This window comes from Notolepis coatsorum (genome assembly GCF_963971535.1).
Source record: "Notolepis coatsorum genome assembly, chromosome: 12".
Taxonomy (NCBI): domain Eukaryota; kingdom Metazoa; phylum Chordata; class Actinopteri; order Aulopiformes; family Paralepididae; genus Notolepis; species Notolepis coatsorum.
The window spans coordinates 124279036-124297367 of record NC_140176.1 but is presented as its reverse complement, the minus strand read 5'-3'; the positions used below and the strand labels follow the sequence as shown (position 1 = coordinate 124297367).

Sequence of the window (18332 nt, the reverse complement as noted above, 5' to 3'; positions counted from 1 at the left end):
GCGGCGAATATGTGTTTTACTGTACACACGATGGATCAATCAAATGAGCGATTTTTCCGAATGACGATCGGAAATTGGAATAAACCATTTGGATACCATCTGATCTCAGGTAAGGAATCTATGTTATCAGTCTTAGGATAATCAGACTCGTTTTCACGGATATATAAGCATTTCCCCTATATGTGATATGGCTGTTTTGACTGTAAAAGCCATCAGGAAATAAGAGCAGCGATTATCAGCGCGAGGCACGAGCGTGCGTGCGCACACATACTATCGATTATCTAGCGTTTATTTGAAAACGATTCATAAATAGGCTGACAAATTAAAAACGTTCTAGAATATTCCAGTAAAAGACGATTATCATAGAATGTGTTGTTTTTTCCGCGAAAACGAGTGCTTTTCAAAATGCTATCAAACTGAAATTAAGCGATAAAAAAACAATCTGTTTTGACAATGTTGACTGGAAAATGAGTCTTTGATAAGCGACAGGCGGATTAGACACATAGCCATAATTTAAAACATAGATTAGGCGATATTAACGTTAACATTGGAGTGGATTTGGGCATTCAAGGGGGTAAAAAGGAAAACACGGCTGGCTCTCAAAGTGTTAAAACAGAACAAAAATACGATTTCTTGATTCAGAACAATTTTATCATGGATGAACAAAATATTCAATGCGAATGGTTGATTTGAATTTCAATTACTTTCTAAGCACCTTGTTAAAAAATTTGCTGTTTTCAAGGAATTCCAGGCCTCGACTTTCTTTGGTAAAAAATCAAGCACTTTAACACTTCCAGTGCCGTTCACGGAAAGAACACGTTTCTGGCACCCAACGGTTGAGTGCCAGAAACGTGCGAAAACAGGAAGAGAAATAAAAAAAACTGCTTGAACTGTTGACCAAAATCACTCCTAATCACTCATTTCTGAACGGATCTTTATGAAATTTGTTGGATATACTACTTCTGGATATTGCAACTACTACAGAAAAACGTGAGTAAACAAGTTTTTCTACAACTCATGTTCAGACCTATGTTACTCTTATTTCATTAGCACTAAAAGTGAATTCTTTATTGTATCAGAAACTTCAGAGTGTTATCTTTCAAACGAGACCAGGCTCATGCATGTGCTATAAGTATAAAGTATAGTATTGTGGTTTGCAAAAAGAAGTATGCAGTCCTCAAACTAAAATGGCCACTTTTGGGGGCGCCTGTTAAGATACGTACCCAGCTCTATGCAGGTGATGCCCAGGGACCACACGTCCACCTTGCCGTCGTACTGACCCTCGTCCATGGCTAGGATCACCTCCGGGGCCATCCTGTCAGGGGCACAGTATTCAAACGCATCCTCCATCAATCCATGAACGAATCAATGAAAACGTTTATTTAAAATAGACAGCACAGCTACATTGGACCAGCCACAGTGGACAGACCAGATGTGTTGTTTTGCGTGTTTATAGCACAAGTGCTAGTTTTCAACACCGGTCCATTGAGGCTTTTCTAAAAGATATTATAAAATGAACAGTATAATACAGAATTAAAATCAGAACAAATAGTTACCAGAACAAGAGTCCATGATCAAAACAACAGAACCAGTCGGCGTCTACATGATTTTATGTGCGCACTGCTGCTTTGAGTTCAGCCACACTTTTTAATCCTCTGTTGAAGACGTTGGCATTGGACTCCAGTTTTAACCCTTTAACTGCCGCACTACCAAACGGTTAACCCTTTCACTGCGACAACACAGGTTACCCCTTTCACTGCCATGCGACGAAGGGTTAACCGTCTGTAGTGTGATAGTAAAGGGTTAACCGTCTGTAGTGTGGTAGTGAAAGGGTTAAGCCACCCACCGTTTCTAGATATTTCCCATTAAACACTTGATAACAAATGACAAAACCTTTTGCCCGTCTATCATGACCACAGATATCTGGGTAGCGACTAGCTCCTCTATTTAAGCAGTAATCTGAAAAACAAACTACGTTGTCTTAAACGTAAGCATTCACTTACTCTAGCAAGCATCTTAATGGTCGGTACAAAAAGGAGTTCTGTTAGAAGTATTCCCTTTCCCGATTGGTCGCTGCCGTGCCATCGTGGTTTCTGATTGGCCACCACTCTCCCTACCCTGCTGAAAGTTGCCGCTAGTAGTTTTAATAGTAGTCAGCCGTTCAGAGCAGGGGCTAGCTGTATCCCAGGCTCCACCCCTCAGGGGCTAGCTGTATCCCAGGCTCCACCCCTCAGGGGCTAGCTGTATCCCAGGCTCCACCCCTCAGGGGCTAGCTGTATCCCAGGCTCCACCCCTCAGGGGCTAGCTGTATCCCAGGCTCCACCCCTCAGGGGCTAGCTGTATCCCAGGCTCCACCCCTCAGGGGCTAGCTGTATCCCAGGCTCCACCCCTCAGGGGCTAGCTGTATCCCAGGCTCCACCCCTCAGGGGCTAGCTGTATCCCAGGCTCCACCCCTCCCAGCTCCTCCCCACAGGGGCACACAGGCCATGAATTCAATGATCCCGGTCTGCTGCCGTTCAGAGTTAGCTGTGATGTGAATTCAGCTGAGCGCTGGGAGGGAGTGTGAAGGCCGTGGTGCTGCATCAGGAGCCTGGTTCAGCTGAGCGCTGGGAGGGAGTGTGAAGGCCGTGGTGCTGCATCAGGAGCCTGGTTCAGCTGAGCGCTGGGAGGGAGTGTGAAGGCCGTGGTGCTGCATCAGGAGCCTGGTTCAGCTGAGCGCTGGGAGGGAGTGTGGAGGCCGTGGTGCTGCATCAGGAGCCTGGTTCAGCTGAGCGCTGGGAGGGAGTGTGGAGGCCGTGGTGCTGCATCAGGAGCCTGGTTCAGCTGAGCGCTGGGAGGGAGTGTGGAGGCCGTGGTGCTGCATCAGGAGCCTGGTTCAGCTGAGCGCTGGGAGGGAGTGTGAAGGCCGTGGTGCTGCATCAGGAGCCTGGTTCAGCTGAGCGCTGGGAGGGAGTGTGAAGGCCGTGGTGCTGCATCAGGAGCCTGGTTCAGCTGAGCGCTGGGAGGGAGTGTGGAGGCCGTGGTGCTGCATCAGGAGCCTGGTTCAGCTGAGCGCTGGGAGGGAGTGTGGAGGCCGTGGTGCTGCATCAGGAGCCTGGTTCAGCTGAGCGCTGGGAGGGAGTGTGAAGGCCGTGGTGCTGCATCAGGAGCCTGGTTCAGCTGAGCGCTGGGAGGGAGTGTGAAGGCCGTGGTGCTGCATCAGGAGCCTGGTTCAGCTGAGCGCTGGGAGGGAGTGTGGAGGCCGTGGTGCTGCATCAGGAGCCTGGTTCAGCTGAGCGCTGGGAGGGAGTGTGGAGGCCGTGGTGCTGCATCAGGAGCCTGGTTCAGCTGAGCGCTGGGAGGGAGTGTGGAGGCCGTGGTGCTGCATCAGGAGCCCGGTTCAGCTGAGCGCTGGGAGGGAGTGTGGAGGCCGTGGTGCTGCATCAGGAGCCCGGTTCAGCTGAGCGCTGGGAGGGAGTGTGGAGGCCGTGGTGCTGCATCAGGAGCCTGGTTCAGCTGAGCGCTGGGAGGGAGTGTGAAGGCCGTGGTGCTGCATCAGGAGCCTGGTTCAGCTGAGCGCTGGGAGGGAGTGTGAAGGCCGTGGTGCTGCATCAGGAGCCCGGTTCAGCTGAGCGCTGGGAGGGAGTGTGGAGGCCGTGGTGCTGCATCAGGAGCCTGGTTCAGCTGAGCGCTGGGAGGGAGTGTGGAGGCCGTGGTGCTGCATCAGGAGCCTGGTTCAGCTGAGCGCTGGGAGGGAGTGTGGAGGCCGTGGTGCTGCATCAGGAGCCTGGTTCAGCTGAGCGCTGGGAGGGAGTGTGGAGGCCGTGGTGCTGCATCAGGAGCCTGGTTCAGCTGAGCGCTGGGAGGGAGTGTGAAGGCCGTGGTGCTGCATCAGGAGCCCGGTTCAGCTGAGCGCTGGGAGGGAGTGTGGAGGCCGTGGTGCTGCATCAGGAGCCCGGTTCCACGCGGCTTTCGCCCAAACGGTTTGTCGGGTCCTCAGAGAACCATGAATTCCATTTGTCAACTCCTACAAGATTAGAACTATATATAAACCGGAAAATCCAAATTGCCTAAGTTTTCCACCCGCCATTTGATGCCTAATTTGGGAGGGTCGCTGCAGTTCAATTACTCACCAGTAGGGGGTTCCCACAAAGGAGTTGGCCGGGGCCACGATGGAGGCGGAGCCAAAGTCCCCCAGCTTGACTTGGCCCGGCTCCGTCAGGAGGATGTTGCCCGCCTTCACGTCTCTGACGGAATCAAACACACCTGTCACATGACGGCAAGGAGCGCCGCGGGACGACAACATCACTGTGGCAAACAGACGGACACTTTACCTGTGGAGGTGGGCCAGGCCCAGCAGTGCACCCTGGGTAATATTTACCTGTGGATCATGTTGTGAGAGTGGAGGTAGGCCAGGCCCAGCAGTGCACCCTGGGTAATATTTACCTGTGGATCATGTTGTGAGAGTGGAGGTAGGCCAGGCCCAGCAGTGCACCCTGGGTAATATTTACCTGTGGATCATGTTGTGAGAGTGGAGGTGGGCCAGGCCCAGCAGTGCACCCTGGGTAATATTTACCTGTGGATCATGTTGTGAGAGTGGAGGTAGGCCAGGCCCAGCAGTGCACCGTGGGTAATAGCAGCTATTTCTACTTCCTGGAGGGGTTTCTTGTGAACTGCAAGGATGGGGCGAATAAGAGACACGGGAGGGAGGGAGGGAAGAGAGCGACACATGGAGGGAGGGAGGGAAGAGAGAGAGATGGGGAGGGAGGGAAGAGAGAGATGGGGAGGGAGGGAAGAGAGAGAGATGGGGAGGGAGGGAAGAGAGAGATGGGGAGGGAGGGAAGAGAGAGAGATGGGGAGGGAGGGAAGAGAGAGAGATGGGGAGGGAGGGAAGAGAGAGAGATGGGGAGGGAGGGAAGAGAGAGAGATGGGGAGGGAGGGAAGAGAGAGAGATGGGGAGGGAGGGAAGAGAGAGAGATGGGGAGGGAGGGAAGAGAGAGAGACGGGGAGGGAGGGAAGAGAGAGACACAGGGAGGGAGAGAGGGAAGAGAGAGAGATGGGGAGGGAGGGACCAGAGAGACACAGGGAGAGAGGGAAGAGAGAGAGACAGGGAAGAGAGAAAGAGACACAGGGAGGGAGGGAAGAGAGAGACAGGGAGGGAAGGAAGAGAGAGAGGGAAGAGAGAGATGGGGAGGGAGGGAAGAGAGAGATGGGGAGGGAGGGAACAGAGAGACACAGGGAGAGAGGGAAGAGAGAGACAGGGAAGAGAGAAAGAGACACAGGGAGGGAGGGAAGAGAGAGACAGGGAGGGATGGAAGAGAGAGGGAAGAGAGAGAGATGGGGAGGGAGGGAAGAGAGACAGGGAGGAAGGGAAGAGAGACAGGGAGGGAGGGAAGAGAGAGAGAGATGGGGAGGGAGGGAAGAGAGACCGGGAGGGAGGCAACAGAGAGAGATGGGGAGGGAGGGAAGAGAGAGATGGGGAGGGAGGGAAGAGAGAGAGATGGGGAGGGAGGGAAGAGAGAGAGATGGGGAGGGAGGGAAGAGAGAGAGATGGGGAGGGAGGGAAGAGAGAGAGATGGGGAGGGAGGGAACAGAGAGAGATGGGGAGGGAGGGAAGAGAGACAGGGAGGGAGGGAAGAGAGAGAGATGGGGAGGGAGGGAAGAGAGAGAGATGGGGAGGGAGGGAAGAGAGACAGGGAGGGAGGGAAGAGAGAGAGATGGGGAGGGAGGGAACAGAGAGAGATGGGGAGGGAGGGAAGAGAGAGAGATGGGGAGGGAGGGAAGAGAGACAGGGAGGGAGGGAAGAGAGACAGGGAGGGAGGGAAGAGAGAGAGATGGGGAGGGAGGGAAGAGAGAGACAGGGAGGGAGGGAAGAGAGAGAGATGGGGAGGGAGGGAACAGAGACACAGGGAGGGAGGGAAGAGAGAGATGGGGAGGGAGGGAAGAGAGAGAGACAGGGAGGGAAGAGAGAGACAGGGAGGGAGGGAAGAGAGACACAGGGAGGGGGGGAAGAGAGACATAGGGAGGAAGGGAAGAGAGGGAGGGAAGAAAGAGAGGAGGGGGTGACACAGGGAGGGAGGGAGGGAGGGAAGAAAGAGAGAGACACACAGGGAGGGAGGGATGGAAGAGAGGAGAGAGAGAGAGACACAGGGAGGAAGGGAAGAGAGAGAGAGGGGGAGGGAAGAGAGAGATGATGAAGACTTTATTCCAGACTCAAGGTCCATATTAGACATATACAAAACAACAACAAAAATACAATAACAAAAGAAACCAGGCCAACAACATACCGTACTTTTCGGACTATAAGCCGCGGCTTTTCCCCCCATTTTTCGACCCTGCGGCTTATATAACGGTGCGGCTTATATGTGACTCGACGTGACCAAACCCGAAAATGTAAAAATCAAAATATTGCTTTTTTGACTGCATTGAAATGTTATTTATCTGTTCCCTTATTTGCTAAACTTAATACAACTTGTAAATGAGTTCATTCTTGTTATTTGTCTGACAGTATTGTGTCCCAATGCTAATTACATATGGTAATTAAACATTAAAACACCTGCGGCTTATAGTCCAGTGCGGCTTATAGTGCGAAAAGTACGGTAGATTAAAATACATAAACCCCACGTGGGGATGAGCGAATCAGGGATCTAGGTGAAAAGTCACGAGCGAAGACAGGAAGTAAAAAATTGCCGAATGCATTGGAGTCTGAGAAAATGGAAACCGGCAGACCTTTTCACATTTTACCCAAATCTCTCTATATCGCTCATTTCTGAACAGATCTTTATGAAATTTGGACATGTACTACACAAGACTTCAGGCTATGGACCTAAGGGTGTTCAGCCATACCATTTTCTTGGGAAATATACGTTTGGATATTGCAAAACGTGAGTAACAAGTCTTTTTTGAGTAACAAGTTTTTCTACAACGCAAGTTCAGACCTTCATTAGCACTAAAAGTGAATTTCCTTTGTTGTATCAGCAACTTCAGATTGTTTTTTTTTAATCCACTTTTTCTCCCATTTTTCTATATTTTCTCCCATCCCAATTTCGTATCATCCAATTCAACCCTCCCCTGTCACGAACGCTGTTTCTTGCCTCCCACAAGCCGGCTGCAATGTGGACTAAGTCATACATAGCACAAGTCCCCTCCGGTACTTGAGGTAACAGCAGTCGCATCTTTTCACCTGCGGGGCTCGATCTCTCAGTGGCGAGGAGTAACGCGTGGGAGGCTCACGCTGCCCCCGACACTTCCTGATTCTACTGCGCAGGCGCACCAACCGGCCTGTAGGAGTCGCTGTCCACAACGCCCGATCCCCACCCATCAGTTTCCCACCCCCTGATACGGCCAATGTGTATTAGTATGAACGACCAGCTAAACTGAAAGCAATGTGGAACGCTGGGCTCGAACAGGCGAGCCCAGCGTCTCCGCATTCGTGGCGAGTGCCTTGCCCACTACGCCACGTAGCCGCCCTAGCAACTTCAGATTGTTATCTTTCAAAAGAGAACAGGCTCATGCATGTGCTATACGTATAAAGTATAGTATTGGTTTGCAAAAAAAGTATGCAGTCCTCAAGTTCAAGTAAAAAAAATTGCCACTTTTGGGGGCGCCAGTTTAATTAATAACGCATATGTCTTCAACCCCCGCCACCCATAACCCCCCCCCGCCCCCCCCTCCAACCTGATTGATGTCTGTCTCCTGTCTTTTTGTGCTATCATGCTGTCTTCCCTGTTCCCCCCATGGTCTCATGTTCCTTCTGTTTGTTTCTTTGTCGTTTCTTTGTTTTTGTTTCTTTTCTTTGTTTTTGTTTCTTTGTTTTTACTTTGCTCCCGACTATTGTCAGCGACTTCGGGTCATTGAGAAGCGCTATATAAATTAAATGAATTATTATACAATTGAACAGGTATACACATCAGCCCACCATTTACCAATAGGATTAAATAACACAATAAAGCCATAGGCTTGTTTCCATTGCGGTCCTTCATCATTGCTGTCCTGGAGTCATGTCCTGCTGTGTGGAGTCATGTCCTGCTGTGTGGAGTCATGTCCTGCTGTGTGGAGTCATGTCCTGCTGTGTGGAGTCATGTCCTGCTGTGTGGAGTCATGTCCTGCTGTGTGGAGTCATGTCCTGCTGTGTGGAGTCATGTTGTCCTGCTGTGTGGAGTCATGTCCTGCTGTGTGGAGTCATGTCCTGCTGTGTGGAGGACGTGGCTGTTTCTAGTGTCTGTGTGTCAGGATGTGTGGTGTAGAACAGGGGTTCCCAAACTTTTCAGGCCACGACCCCCAAATAACGGTGTCAGAGACCCGCGACCCCCACTATTATAAAAAAAATATATAAAAATTGGAGGCTTTTAACCAGGGCCGGACTGGGGAAATCATTCAGGCCAGGAAATATAGTGCAAAATATAGCCCCAGTCAGGCCACTTTTTAAGCAGGGGGTCTGGGGTAGAGCCATATGGAATCCGCGATCACGGAATCGCGGACGGAATCGCGGAATTGAGCAATAAAAATGGAATCAACTATATAAAAAAAAATTAAAAAAAATTACATTTTTTTTTTATGTTGTGGGACTTGTACAGCACTTTGTTCAACTTTGTCAGTGCTGTAAAGTTTAAACCTTTTAAAATCTTAGACAAACAAAACACTTTGCTTTCATGAAATATTGTAAGCCGTCATTTGAGGCTTTATAAAAGCAGCACAATGAACACAAATCTGTCAGTGCCGAGTCCGACCTCATCTTAAATAACAAACAGCATTGCTTGTTGTAGTTAACACTTTAACTGCCGAGGTTAAATTCATGATATACCATCCGTTGCCAGCTCTATTTAACATGGAGAAGTTCCCCTTCTTTGCAGGGCTATAACTTTTTAAATTCTATTGCTAGATTGCCATTATTAGGGCCCAGTCAAGGTCCTATATGTATTGTTCATGGTGTAGCAACGTTAAACTTTTTCATTCACATATTCATACTAAAATATGGTCTAAAGCTTTCTCCAGAACGTGATTTATAGCCCCAAATGCATTATATTGATGATGAAATACAGTTTGGTAGGAATCTGTGCGAGATCAAAAATTTCAATTGGACGTACTTCTAGAATTTACTACACGTCATCTGATGTTGACCGGATGGGCGAGGGGGCGTTTATAATTCCGTGGGCAACGTTATACCATTCATCTAATGTGGGTCATATGTTCATCATAGCAGTTAGTAAAGAACACGTTAGAATATAACGCTAAAACTCACCCCAGTCTCCTCGGGCCGTTGGGCGATCAGCGTGGAGTAAACCGTTTTCAATTATGGGATGTCGAAATACCGGATCCATTTCCAGGTTGTATAATAGTATATACGTCCAAATCATGTTGTTTTTTCGAGTTATTTCCACCGATCGATGTTCACTGTGTGAAGACTGAGTCTCTCTAACATTAGCGAGTGCCCGGACCACATATGGAGTAGGGGTGGGAATCACCAGTTTCATCATGATACGATACGATATCGATTCTTTGGACAACGATACGATATTTGCCGATATCACAAAGTCTCTCACGATACAATACGATACGATTAGATTCAGGTGCCTGCGATCGATATGAGATGATATCATATGCCCATTTAACACAATCAGTAACATTTAGATAAAAAAAGGTAATGAAAATATCATTTGACATTTGTATTTTTGAGCTCTTCCAGACATTTAAAGGAAAATCAATCTATTGTTTTTAATACAAATAGACCTCCTGTTCACTGTAAAGTGCCACGTTTTTATATATTGAGCTTTAAACTTTAAGCTACATTTTTTGGAACTCAAAACCTCCCTCTCCCAAACCGTTCCTACAACAATTTGTTGATGTTGCATGATCATGTATAGGCCTACATTTATTATGTATTATATTGTTTCTGTTTAAATAACATTTAAACATCAAACTCCTCTGACCTCATCTGGTCTTTCCAAAGACGCGCGCACACACACACACACACACAGAAAGGGAGAATGCTATGCTGTAACATCTACACACACGGAGCTACTGCTGTTGTTCTTGGGCGGATATGAGACTCGCCACAGGATTTTCAAAATAAGAGTATCGATATGAATCGATCTTATTACATCGCATCGATCCGATTCGATTGTTGATAATTACATCGATGTATCGATCTGGATCGATGTATCGTCCCACCCCTAATATGGAGTGAGTCCTGCCGGGTTAAAGGTTGACATTCGGTTTTTCGATCTGTCGATCGGCCACCAGATGGCGATCTTGAACCGCTAGAGGATTGAGAGGAGATCAGAACTGTGTGTCAAGGCTGCAGAGGGGAAATATGATTCCGATCACAGATTTTTGAAATATTGATATCAAAGACGAGTTCCGGCGTCCTCGGCAACTTGAGCATGGCGGGGAATGACGAGTTCCGGCGTTTTCGGAAAAAAAATGCCAAAAATTATTTGGAAAAAAATAAAATGTCATTTGGAAAAAAATAAAACGGATTTCATATGGCTCTAATCTGGGGGTCCCCCACCAGGACATTTCTTGTTACAAAGACTTCATTTCCTGCATTCTGGTGCAGGCATTTTTTTATTTGTACCCTTTAAATGCCAGTGTTTGTGATGGCATCACAAATTATTGTTAAAAAACAGGCTAGCATATATGATTAGCAACAACACTGATTTTGATGGATTTTCTGTTTTTTTTGTAATGTCAAATTGAAAACAATACAATATTTTATTCAACTTCAGCCCTGATCAAAACACCACATATTCATTTTATAATTGTGTGTGATGGCATATATTTGCAATATATCAAATGCAAAGTAGATTTGTCTGGGGGGGGATTATTACAGGCTAGCATGTGTCAATGATTAGCAACAACAGTTTTTTGTAAGGGTCCCGCCTCCACCAATCACATGCGGCTCCTTTTGTGTGTGTGTGTGAGAGCAAGAGAGAGAGAGAGAGATAGTTCTCCAACTTGTGTGAGTTGCAGTGATCTCCTGGTTGTTCCCCACCTAGGTTATCTAACTATTGCGCTGCTGCAACTAGAAACACTGGCCTGGCCTGCTTCTCAGTGGCCCGACTACAAAAATAAATAAAGATCTTTTGGATTTTTTTTACTCATCTGGCGACCCTCCCTCCCGGCTCACAACCCCCACTGTGGGAACCCCTGGTGTAGAAGACCATGATCAGAGTCTGTGGATACGCATGGGTGAGCCTGCCACGCCAGGGGGGGGGGAGGGGGGACGCCGACGACATATTGCAGACAACTTAATCAATTGATTCTATTCAACTATTCAATACTATTAATACATGCATAAATACAGTAGTATTCCATTTTCAATTGTGGCTTTAATTCGTAGCCGAGAAGCAGTCTCCTAGCAGCTTCATTAAACCCGATCCAGCCACAGCATTGTTTTCCACAGCCGGCCTCTAGGGCTGGGCGATATAACGATAACTATCGCGATATATTTTAATAATCGATATCGAATATCGAAATAAAAAAAAAAAATCGAAAAATCGTTTTTTTTTTTTTTTACCTGCAACAGGGCAGTTTTAAAACCAGAGACAGTGGACAGACTTGTCTTTCTTGCCTGCAACTTAAAGTAATGGCTTTGCTTGTCCAAATGACAATACTGACCAAATTCAGATTTCTTTTTCTCTTGTCCATTTATTTTGTTTGCTTTCTAATTTAAAATACATTTTGAAACCGTCTGTACACAGTAGGCTATGTGTGCTAGCAGAACTAGACTCCAGTCACGAGTCACAGTGCACATGTGCAGTGGTTTGTCCACCAAAAAAGCGCCAAAAGATCGAAAATAAACTAGCAGAGCCAGAACTGTTCAACTCCTCTGGAGCCACAGCCAGCAGAGAAGCCGGTTTACTTTAGCTTTTAAACCAGCTGCAGCCTGAGAACTGGAGTGTGAGGGGATGTAACACTAAAGATGGCGGCAATGACAAAGAATTGCTGCAAAATAAACATACATCTGTTGTTAAAAAAAAAAAAAAAAAAAAAAAAGTTTTTTTTTTTTTTTTAATTTTTTTTTATACTTATAACAATTCGATAATTATCGATATCGAGAAATAAAATAAAATTATCATATCGTTATGGCGATATGATTTTTTTCCATATCGCCCAGCCCTACCGGCCTCAGTGATGCTGTGGCTGAGACGGGTCGGGGTTAATGAAGCTGCTAGGAGACTGCTGAAGAATAACATTATAAAGGATATAGGCTATAGCAGGGGTTCCCAACCTTTCTTCCCCAGAGCCCCACGATTCATTGGAGACATAGGAATACGATATGTTATAGGCTACTGGGTCCATCAGCGAGGAGATAGCCCACAGCGGATAGCCATTTGAGAATAGGCTATTATGGCCAAACGAGGGCCTATAGGGAGGTGTAGTCTGATGTCACTGGTTGTTCCACCCGTACAGGGCTTCATCATTGGGAAAATGGATTATGGGCTATTGTAACAATTCTGCCGCATGAACATTGGCAAGCTTTCCATTTTTGCACAAAATGAGTTCCCTTCTACCACGAACATTATTGTTTAAGCATTTTTTGGTTGAAATAAAGGTAGTGATAAGGTTTTTAATTTGTTGCAAAAAAATAACTACACTTACCAGCAGCCGGTTGTTCACTAGGCAGCCTGTTCAGTGCCGTCGCCTGATCCACGTCACGGCCAGCAAGCTAGCTACCTAGCTAACGTTAACGTTACCTCGCTAAACGTACTAGACGTTAGCAATGTATACTGTCGTTAACCATTTTAAATCGGGGCATGTAGAGGCGTTTCGAGACAGAGTAAAATGTACAGGTCCTCTTCTCAGACCTGTGCACTGCATGCATCATAGCTAGCTACACGTCACGTCCGGCTGATACCACGGTAGCTAACTAACGTTACAAACTCAAAAACCTTATAACTACTACTGTCGTGTCCATAAGTTCCCTGGCAGAATACTTTGTCTGTGAGGACAAAAGTAAATAAGAACGATATATATAACGCTGTATAGCATATTCTCTAAAAAGTATACAAAGAGGAGATAACCATTTTAAATCGGGGCATGTAGAGCCCGCCGTAGAAACCATAACGTTATAAACTATACACAATATGTACAACGAAACAATGATTTACATTAGTATTTACAGTGATTTAATATGCAGTGAATACAAATAATGATAACGTGGTTGTTGCTTTTAGAAATGGTGTTTGGCTTCATCTGATAAATGGATATGATCACCAGAGAGATACTAGCCACAGATTCAGGGTCAGTTATTTTCCCATTGTACGAATTGTTAAGCTTATCGAATGTAGGGGCGGCTACGTGGCGTAGTGGGCAAGGCGCTCGCCACGAATGCGGAGACGCTGGGCTCGCCTGTTCGAGCCCAGCGCTCCACATTGCTTTCAGTTTAGCTGGTCGTTCATACTAATACACATTGGCCGTATCAGGGGGTGGGAAACTGATGGGTGGGGATCGGGCGTTGTGGACAGCGACTCCTACAGGTCGGTTGGTGCGCCTGCGCAGTAGAATCAGGAAGTGTCGGGGGCAGTGTGAGCCTCCCATGCGCTACTCCTCACCACTGAGAGATCGAGCTGCGCAGGTGAAAAGATGCGACTGCTGTTACCTCAAGTACCGGAGGGGACATGTGCTATGTATGACTTAGTCCACATTGCAGCCGGCTTGTGGGAGGCAAGAAACAGCGTTCGTGACAGGGGAGGGTTGAATTGGATGATACGAAATTGGGATGGGAGAAAAAGTGGATAAAAAAAAAAAAAAAAAAACGTATCGAATGTAAGGGAAATCTGATCCTAGGTCTGCGACTAAAGCCAGGCGTCTACGCTGTGGTGACGTCAGTCAGCAGCGCCAAATAGCAGTGTAGTTTCCCAGCAAACGAAAACATAAACGTTGTTATTTTGCTACCTTTAAGATTAATTGCAAATATTTTCATGTTGAGCTATAGATTGTGGATAAATACGCACAGAAAGGTACACCATGCCAACGTTAATGCTTTATTTATCTAAAATGAGCCGCTTTAGAAATGGTCAATGGGGAAATACATTAAGTGGAACAAGAAAAAAACAAAATTACGTAACCACTACACCTCCCTATAGGCTATAAATATTATTTAATGTTTTCATAAGCGTAAAGATTAGGGGTGTAACGATTCGACCTCACAACGATTCGATTAGGATTCTTCAGGCAACGATTCAATGCATCATGAAATCTCTTCATTTGACCACAATTCGATTCGATTCATTTTCTATTAATTTTCTATCAGTTAATTCCCCTGGCTGGGGGAACTGATTCACTCAGCATGAATGGACTATAGGTAAATAAAACAATACACACAAAAAATAAACATAAAAAAAATATATATATATAATTTTGATTATAATCGATTCTAACATATTCAAATCGATGCATCAAATCGAACACATTAGAATCGATGCATTTTGATTAATCGATGCATCGTTACACCCCTAGTGAAGATACAAGGAGAACAGTTAGATTAACGATGAAGTTAGTTTACTGTATGCAGGCTTCGCAGGGCTCCGTGTCTGTGCCATGCGTTATGCGCAAGTTACTGTTGCATAATGTAGGCTATGCTATTATATATAATTTATATAGGCTACCTAATACCGACATCAAAATAGATTGTATCTATGCCTCTACAAATCATATTATACCAGGTAGCCAATTGACGAAAAATCCGTCGCGACTTGGAATCAAATTGACGGAAATCCGTCGTACGATGGAGAACTTTAATTCCTGGGTATTAAATTAATCGAACTTCAAAAGAACAAAACGAAAAAAGGCATTCATATTCCAGCATGGTTATTAATGACACCAACGTCAAACATTGGTTAACGGTCTTTACTAGTATTTCGCGCTGCCCAGGCAGCAATGGACTTTAGGGAGTCGTTGATATCCGACATCACCATGTACAAGTCCGTCAGCCTGTTGCGTATTTCTCCCATAACACGGCGCGTTCGCTCGGCTTAGTAAATGTTTCCACATTTAATGGGGGTGTTTCATTACTAGGGATGCTCGATATTGGCTTTTTTACCGATACCGATATACCGATATTGTCCAACTCTTAATTTCCGATACCGATATCAACCGATACCGATATATGCAGGGTTTCCCCCCCAAAAAAAACGGAATAATTTCAGGTAATTAACATTACATGTCTTGTTGTGGAATTAACATAACATTATGCATACTTTTGACAATAAATAAAATCAGAATTTGTTCTTACTTGCTTGCTTGCCTGGCTAAATAAAGGTTATAGAAATGTAAAAAATGTAAAACAGATAGATATTTTCCGATATCACATTTTAATGCCAATATTGGCCGATAATGGCGGTAGGCCGATAATATCGGACATCCCTATTCATTACCATATATGGTTAATTAGGGGCGGTTCTGTATGCAAATACTTAAAATCGTGCACGAGTGCGGAGCATAGAACAAGTGGCATTTATCAACACGGAGTACTTGCAGGTGTGCGTAGGACCTGTGTACGCACATTTGATAAATCCCGATTTTTCTGTGCGTAGAGACATTCTAAATTCCGTGCTTAGGATAAAAAAAAATAGAAAATTTTCTACACATTATTGATCAATGAGGGCCCTGGAACGTATGCTTAGAGGTAGGGATGTCCGATATCGTCGGCCTACCGATATTATTATAAGCCGATATTGGTCAATTATCTGTATCGGTTTTTCAAAAAAATTATTTGATTTTTTTTACATTTATTTAGCCTTTATTTACCCAGGCAAGCAAGTACGAACAAATTCAGATTTAATTTAGAGATATGTTAATTACCTGAAATTATTCCGTTTTTTTGGCGGGGGAAACCCTGCATATATCGGTATCGGTTGATATCGGTATCGGAAATTAAGAGTTGGACAATATCGGTATATCGATAAAAAAGCCAACATCGAACATCCCTACTTAGAGGCACTCTTCTCTCATTGGGCTAGCTTCTAATCAATCAAACCCTGGAACCTCCTTAAGGCCCCCTGGGGTTCCCGGACCTCTCCCGGGACAGTGGATGGAAGAAAGGAAGAGTTCACACACAACACCATTTCGGGGAGTGATTTGGGGCGGTTTCCTTTTCAGATCCAGATGAATAAACAGCTGTAACAGAAAATGTGCCCTGTGCTGGACTTACCTTCCAGGAGATCCGACGCTGAACCTAGGCAGTACTCCATTACCAGCTGAGAGAGAGAGAGAGAGAGAGACAGAGACAGAGAGAGAATAGTGAGAGAGAGAGAGAGAGAGAGAGACAGAGAGAGAGAGAGAATAGTGAGAGAGAGAGAGAGAGAGAGAGAGAGAGAGAGAGAGAGAGAGAGAGAGAATAGTGAGAGAGAGAGAGAGAGAGAGAGAGAGAGAGAGAGAGAGAGAGAGAGAAAGAGAGAGAGAGAGAGAGAGAGAGACTTTGACTTTTGATATTCTTTATTAAAACATCTCAACTAAAAACAGTCAGTAGACTTGACTTACATGTGTAAAACACACACTCCACAAATAAACCAACAGGCATTTGCACAAACACACAAGTAGTATCCTCTTGTCTTGTGAACACAATACATTATATAAATATGCATGTATACACATAATGGTAAAACACAAACACACCAACAACCCCCAACATTTTTCTTCAGCACACATAAAAACCAATTGACATTCAAATGCATATGTTCAGCCCCTCCTCCCCCACAGTACACATTGCATTCCCCAGTCCCCAAGCATTCACGAACGCATCAACATTATGTCTCAGTGAGAAATACATGAACTCTAATCTAAGGCGTGCAGAAATCATACCCCTCAGCATAGGCACCGTTTCCGTAGGACCAACGCCCCGGATCCTATTCCTACGGGTCAGCCAAATGGCTAACTTAGCCCGCCCGTAAACAAAGTTCAGTAAAACGCTCACAGCCTTGTTACGTAATGAATATGTTTGGCCAAGGATGAAACTCTCCACACAGAACATCACCCCCAGCTTCACACATAACCCTTGTAGGAACCACAACACCCTATTGATTCTTTGATACTGTAAGAAAACATGGGTTAGTCTCAGATACTCCGCAAAAGGGGCACCCATTGCCCACCCCCGGATCCACCCGTTGCCAACACCCCATGCGCTATCCTCCACTGTAGGTCCCCTGACCTCTTAGGCAGTGGCTGTTTGTAAAAGACCCTCCACCTAAAGCTAGCAGTGCTGCCATCACCCAGCACCCCCTGCCACTGATGCTGCCTGACGTCCTGCAGGGACCTGATGTTTCTGACCTTCATGCAGGTTATGTACAGAGCCTTGCCACATGCCAGGCTAAACTGCCCCAAGCTGGGGGTGGTAAATGACAATAACCCCCCCCCCCCCCCCTGCCAGACTCCATTCTCTGCCGACACCTGCAAGGCAGGGAACTCCAGCGCCTGCCCTCCCTGTGGCATCACTCTGCGGTCTCTGACGTGGTCCGGCAGAACCGCCAGTACTTCCCTGATAAACCCTTCCAGCAGTCTCAACGATGTTAGTCCAGTCTGAAGGGAAAGCTCCTGAGGGGTCTTCCACTCCCCTCTCTCTGGCGGCAGTAAATGCGAAAGTTTTCTGATGCCCCCTCTCATGAGCCGCTGTCTCAGAGTGGCAGAACGCACCGACCCCAGGGGGAACAAAGTGTTATAGAAGAGAGGCTCCTCTAGGGCTGGGCGATATGGCAAAAAATCATATCGCGATAACGATATGATGTTATCATATTTCTCGATATCGATAATTATCGAAATTGTTATACGTTTATTTAAAAAAAAAATTAATAAACAGATGTATGTTTATTTTGCAGCAATTCTTTGTTGTTGCCGCCATCTTTAGTGTTACATCCCCTCACACTCCAGTTCTCAGGCTGCAGCTGGTTTAAAAGCTAAAGTAAACCGGCTTCTCTGCTGGCTGTGGCTCCAGGGGAGTTGAACAGTTCTGGCTCTGCTAGTTTATTTGCGATCTTTTGGCGCTTTTTTGGTGGACAAACCACCGCACATGTGCACCGTGACTCGTGACTGGAGTCTAGCTCTGCTAGCACACATAGCCTACGGTGTACAGACGGTTTCAAACTGTATTTTAAATTAGAAAGCAAACAAAATAAATGGACAAGAGAAAAATAAATCTCTATTTGGTCAGTATTGTCATTTGGACAAGCAAAGCCATTACTTTAAGTTGCAGGCAAGAAAGACAAGTCTGTCCACTGTCTCTGCTTTTAAAACTGCCCTGTTGCAGGTCACACAAAAAAAAAGAAAAAAATCTTTTTTTTCGATATTCGATATCGATTAATAAAATATATCGTGATATTTATCGTTATATCGCCCAGCCCTAGGCTCCTCCCATG

General features: G+C 45.9%; 1 protein-coding gene across 4 annotated transcripts in view; it reads right to left on the bottom strand.

The window, feature by feature from the left end:
- taok2a (TAO kinase 2a) overlaps window positions 1-18332 on the bottom strand; it is a gene marked incomplete at its 3' end in the record, with an annotated part of 116647 nt that overhangs the window by 72124 nt on the left and 26191 nt on the right. For 3 of the 4 annotated variants that reach the window (XM_084326130.1, XM_084326131.1, XM_084326132.1), the window contains 4 exons: window positions 16136-16181; window positions 4556-4652; window positions 4113-4226; window positions 1224-1315 (listed from right to left, as the gene is read on the bottom strand). In XM_084326130.1, the coding sequence (XP_084182256.1) occupies window positions 1224-1315; window positions 4113-4226; window positions 4556-4652; window positions 16136-16181 (349 nt within the window). Of the gene's footprint in view, window positions 1-1223; window positions 1316-4112; window positions 4227-4360; window positions 4403-4555; window positions 4653-16135; window positions 16182-18332 lie in introns of those variants that run through there. The other variant, XM_084326133.1, reaches the window with a different exon arrangement.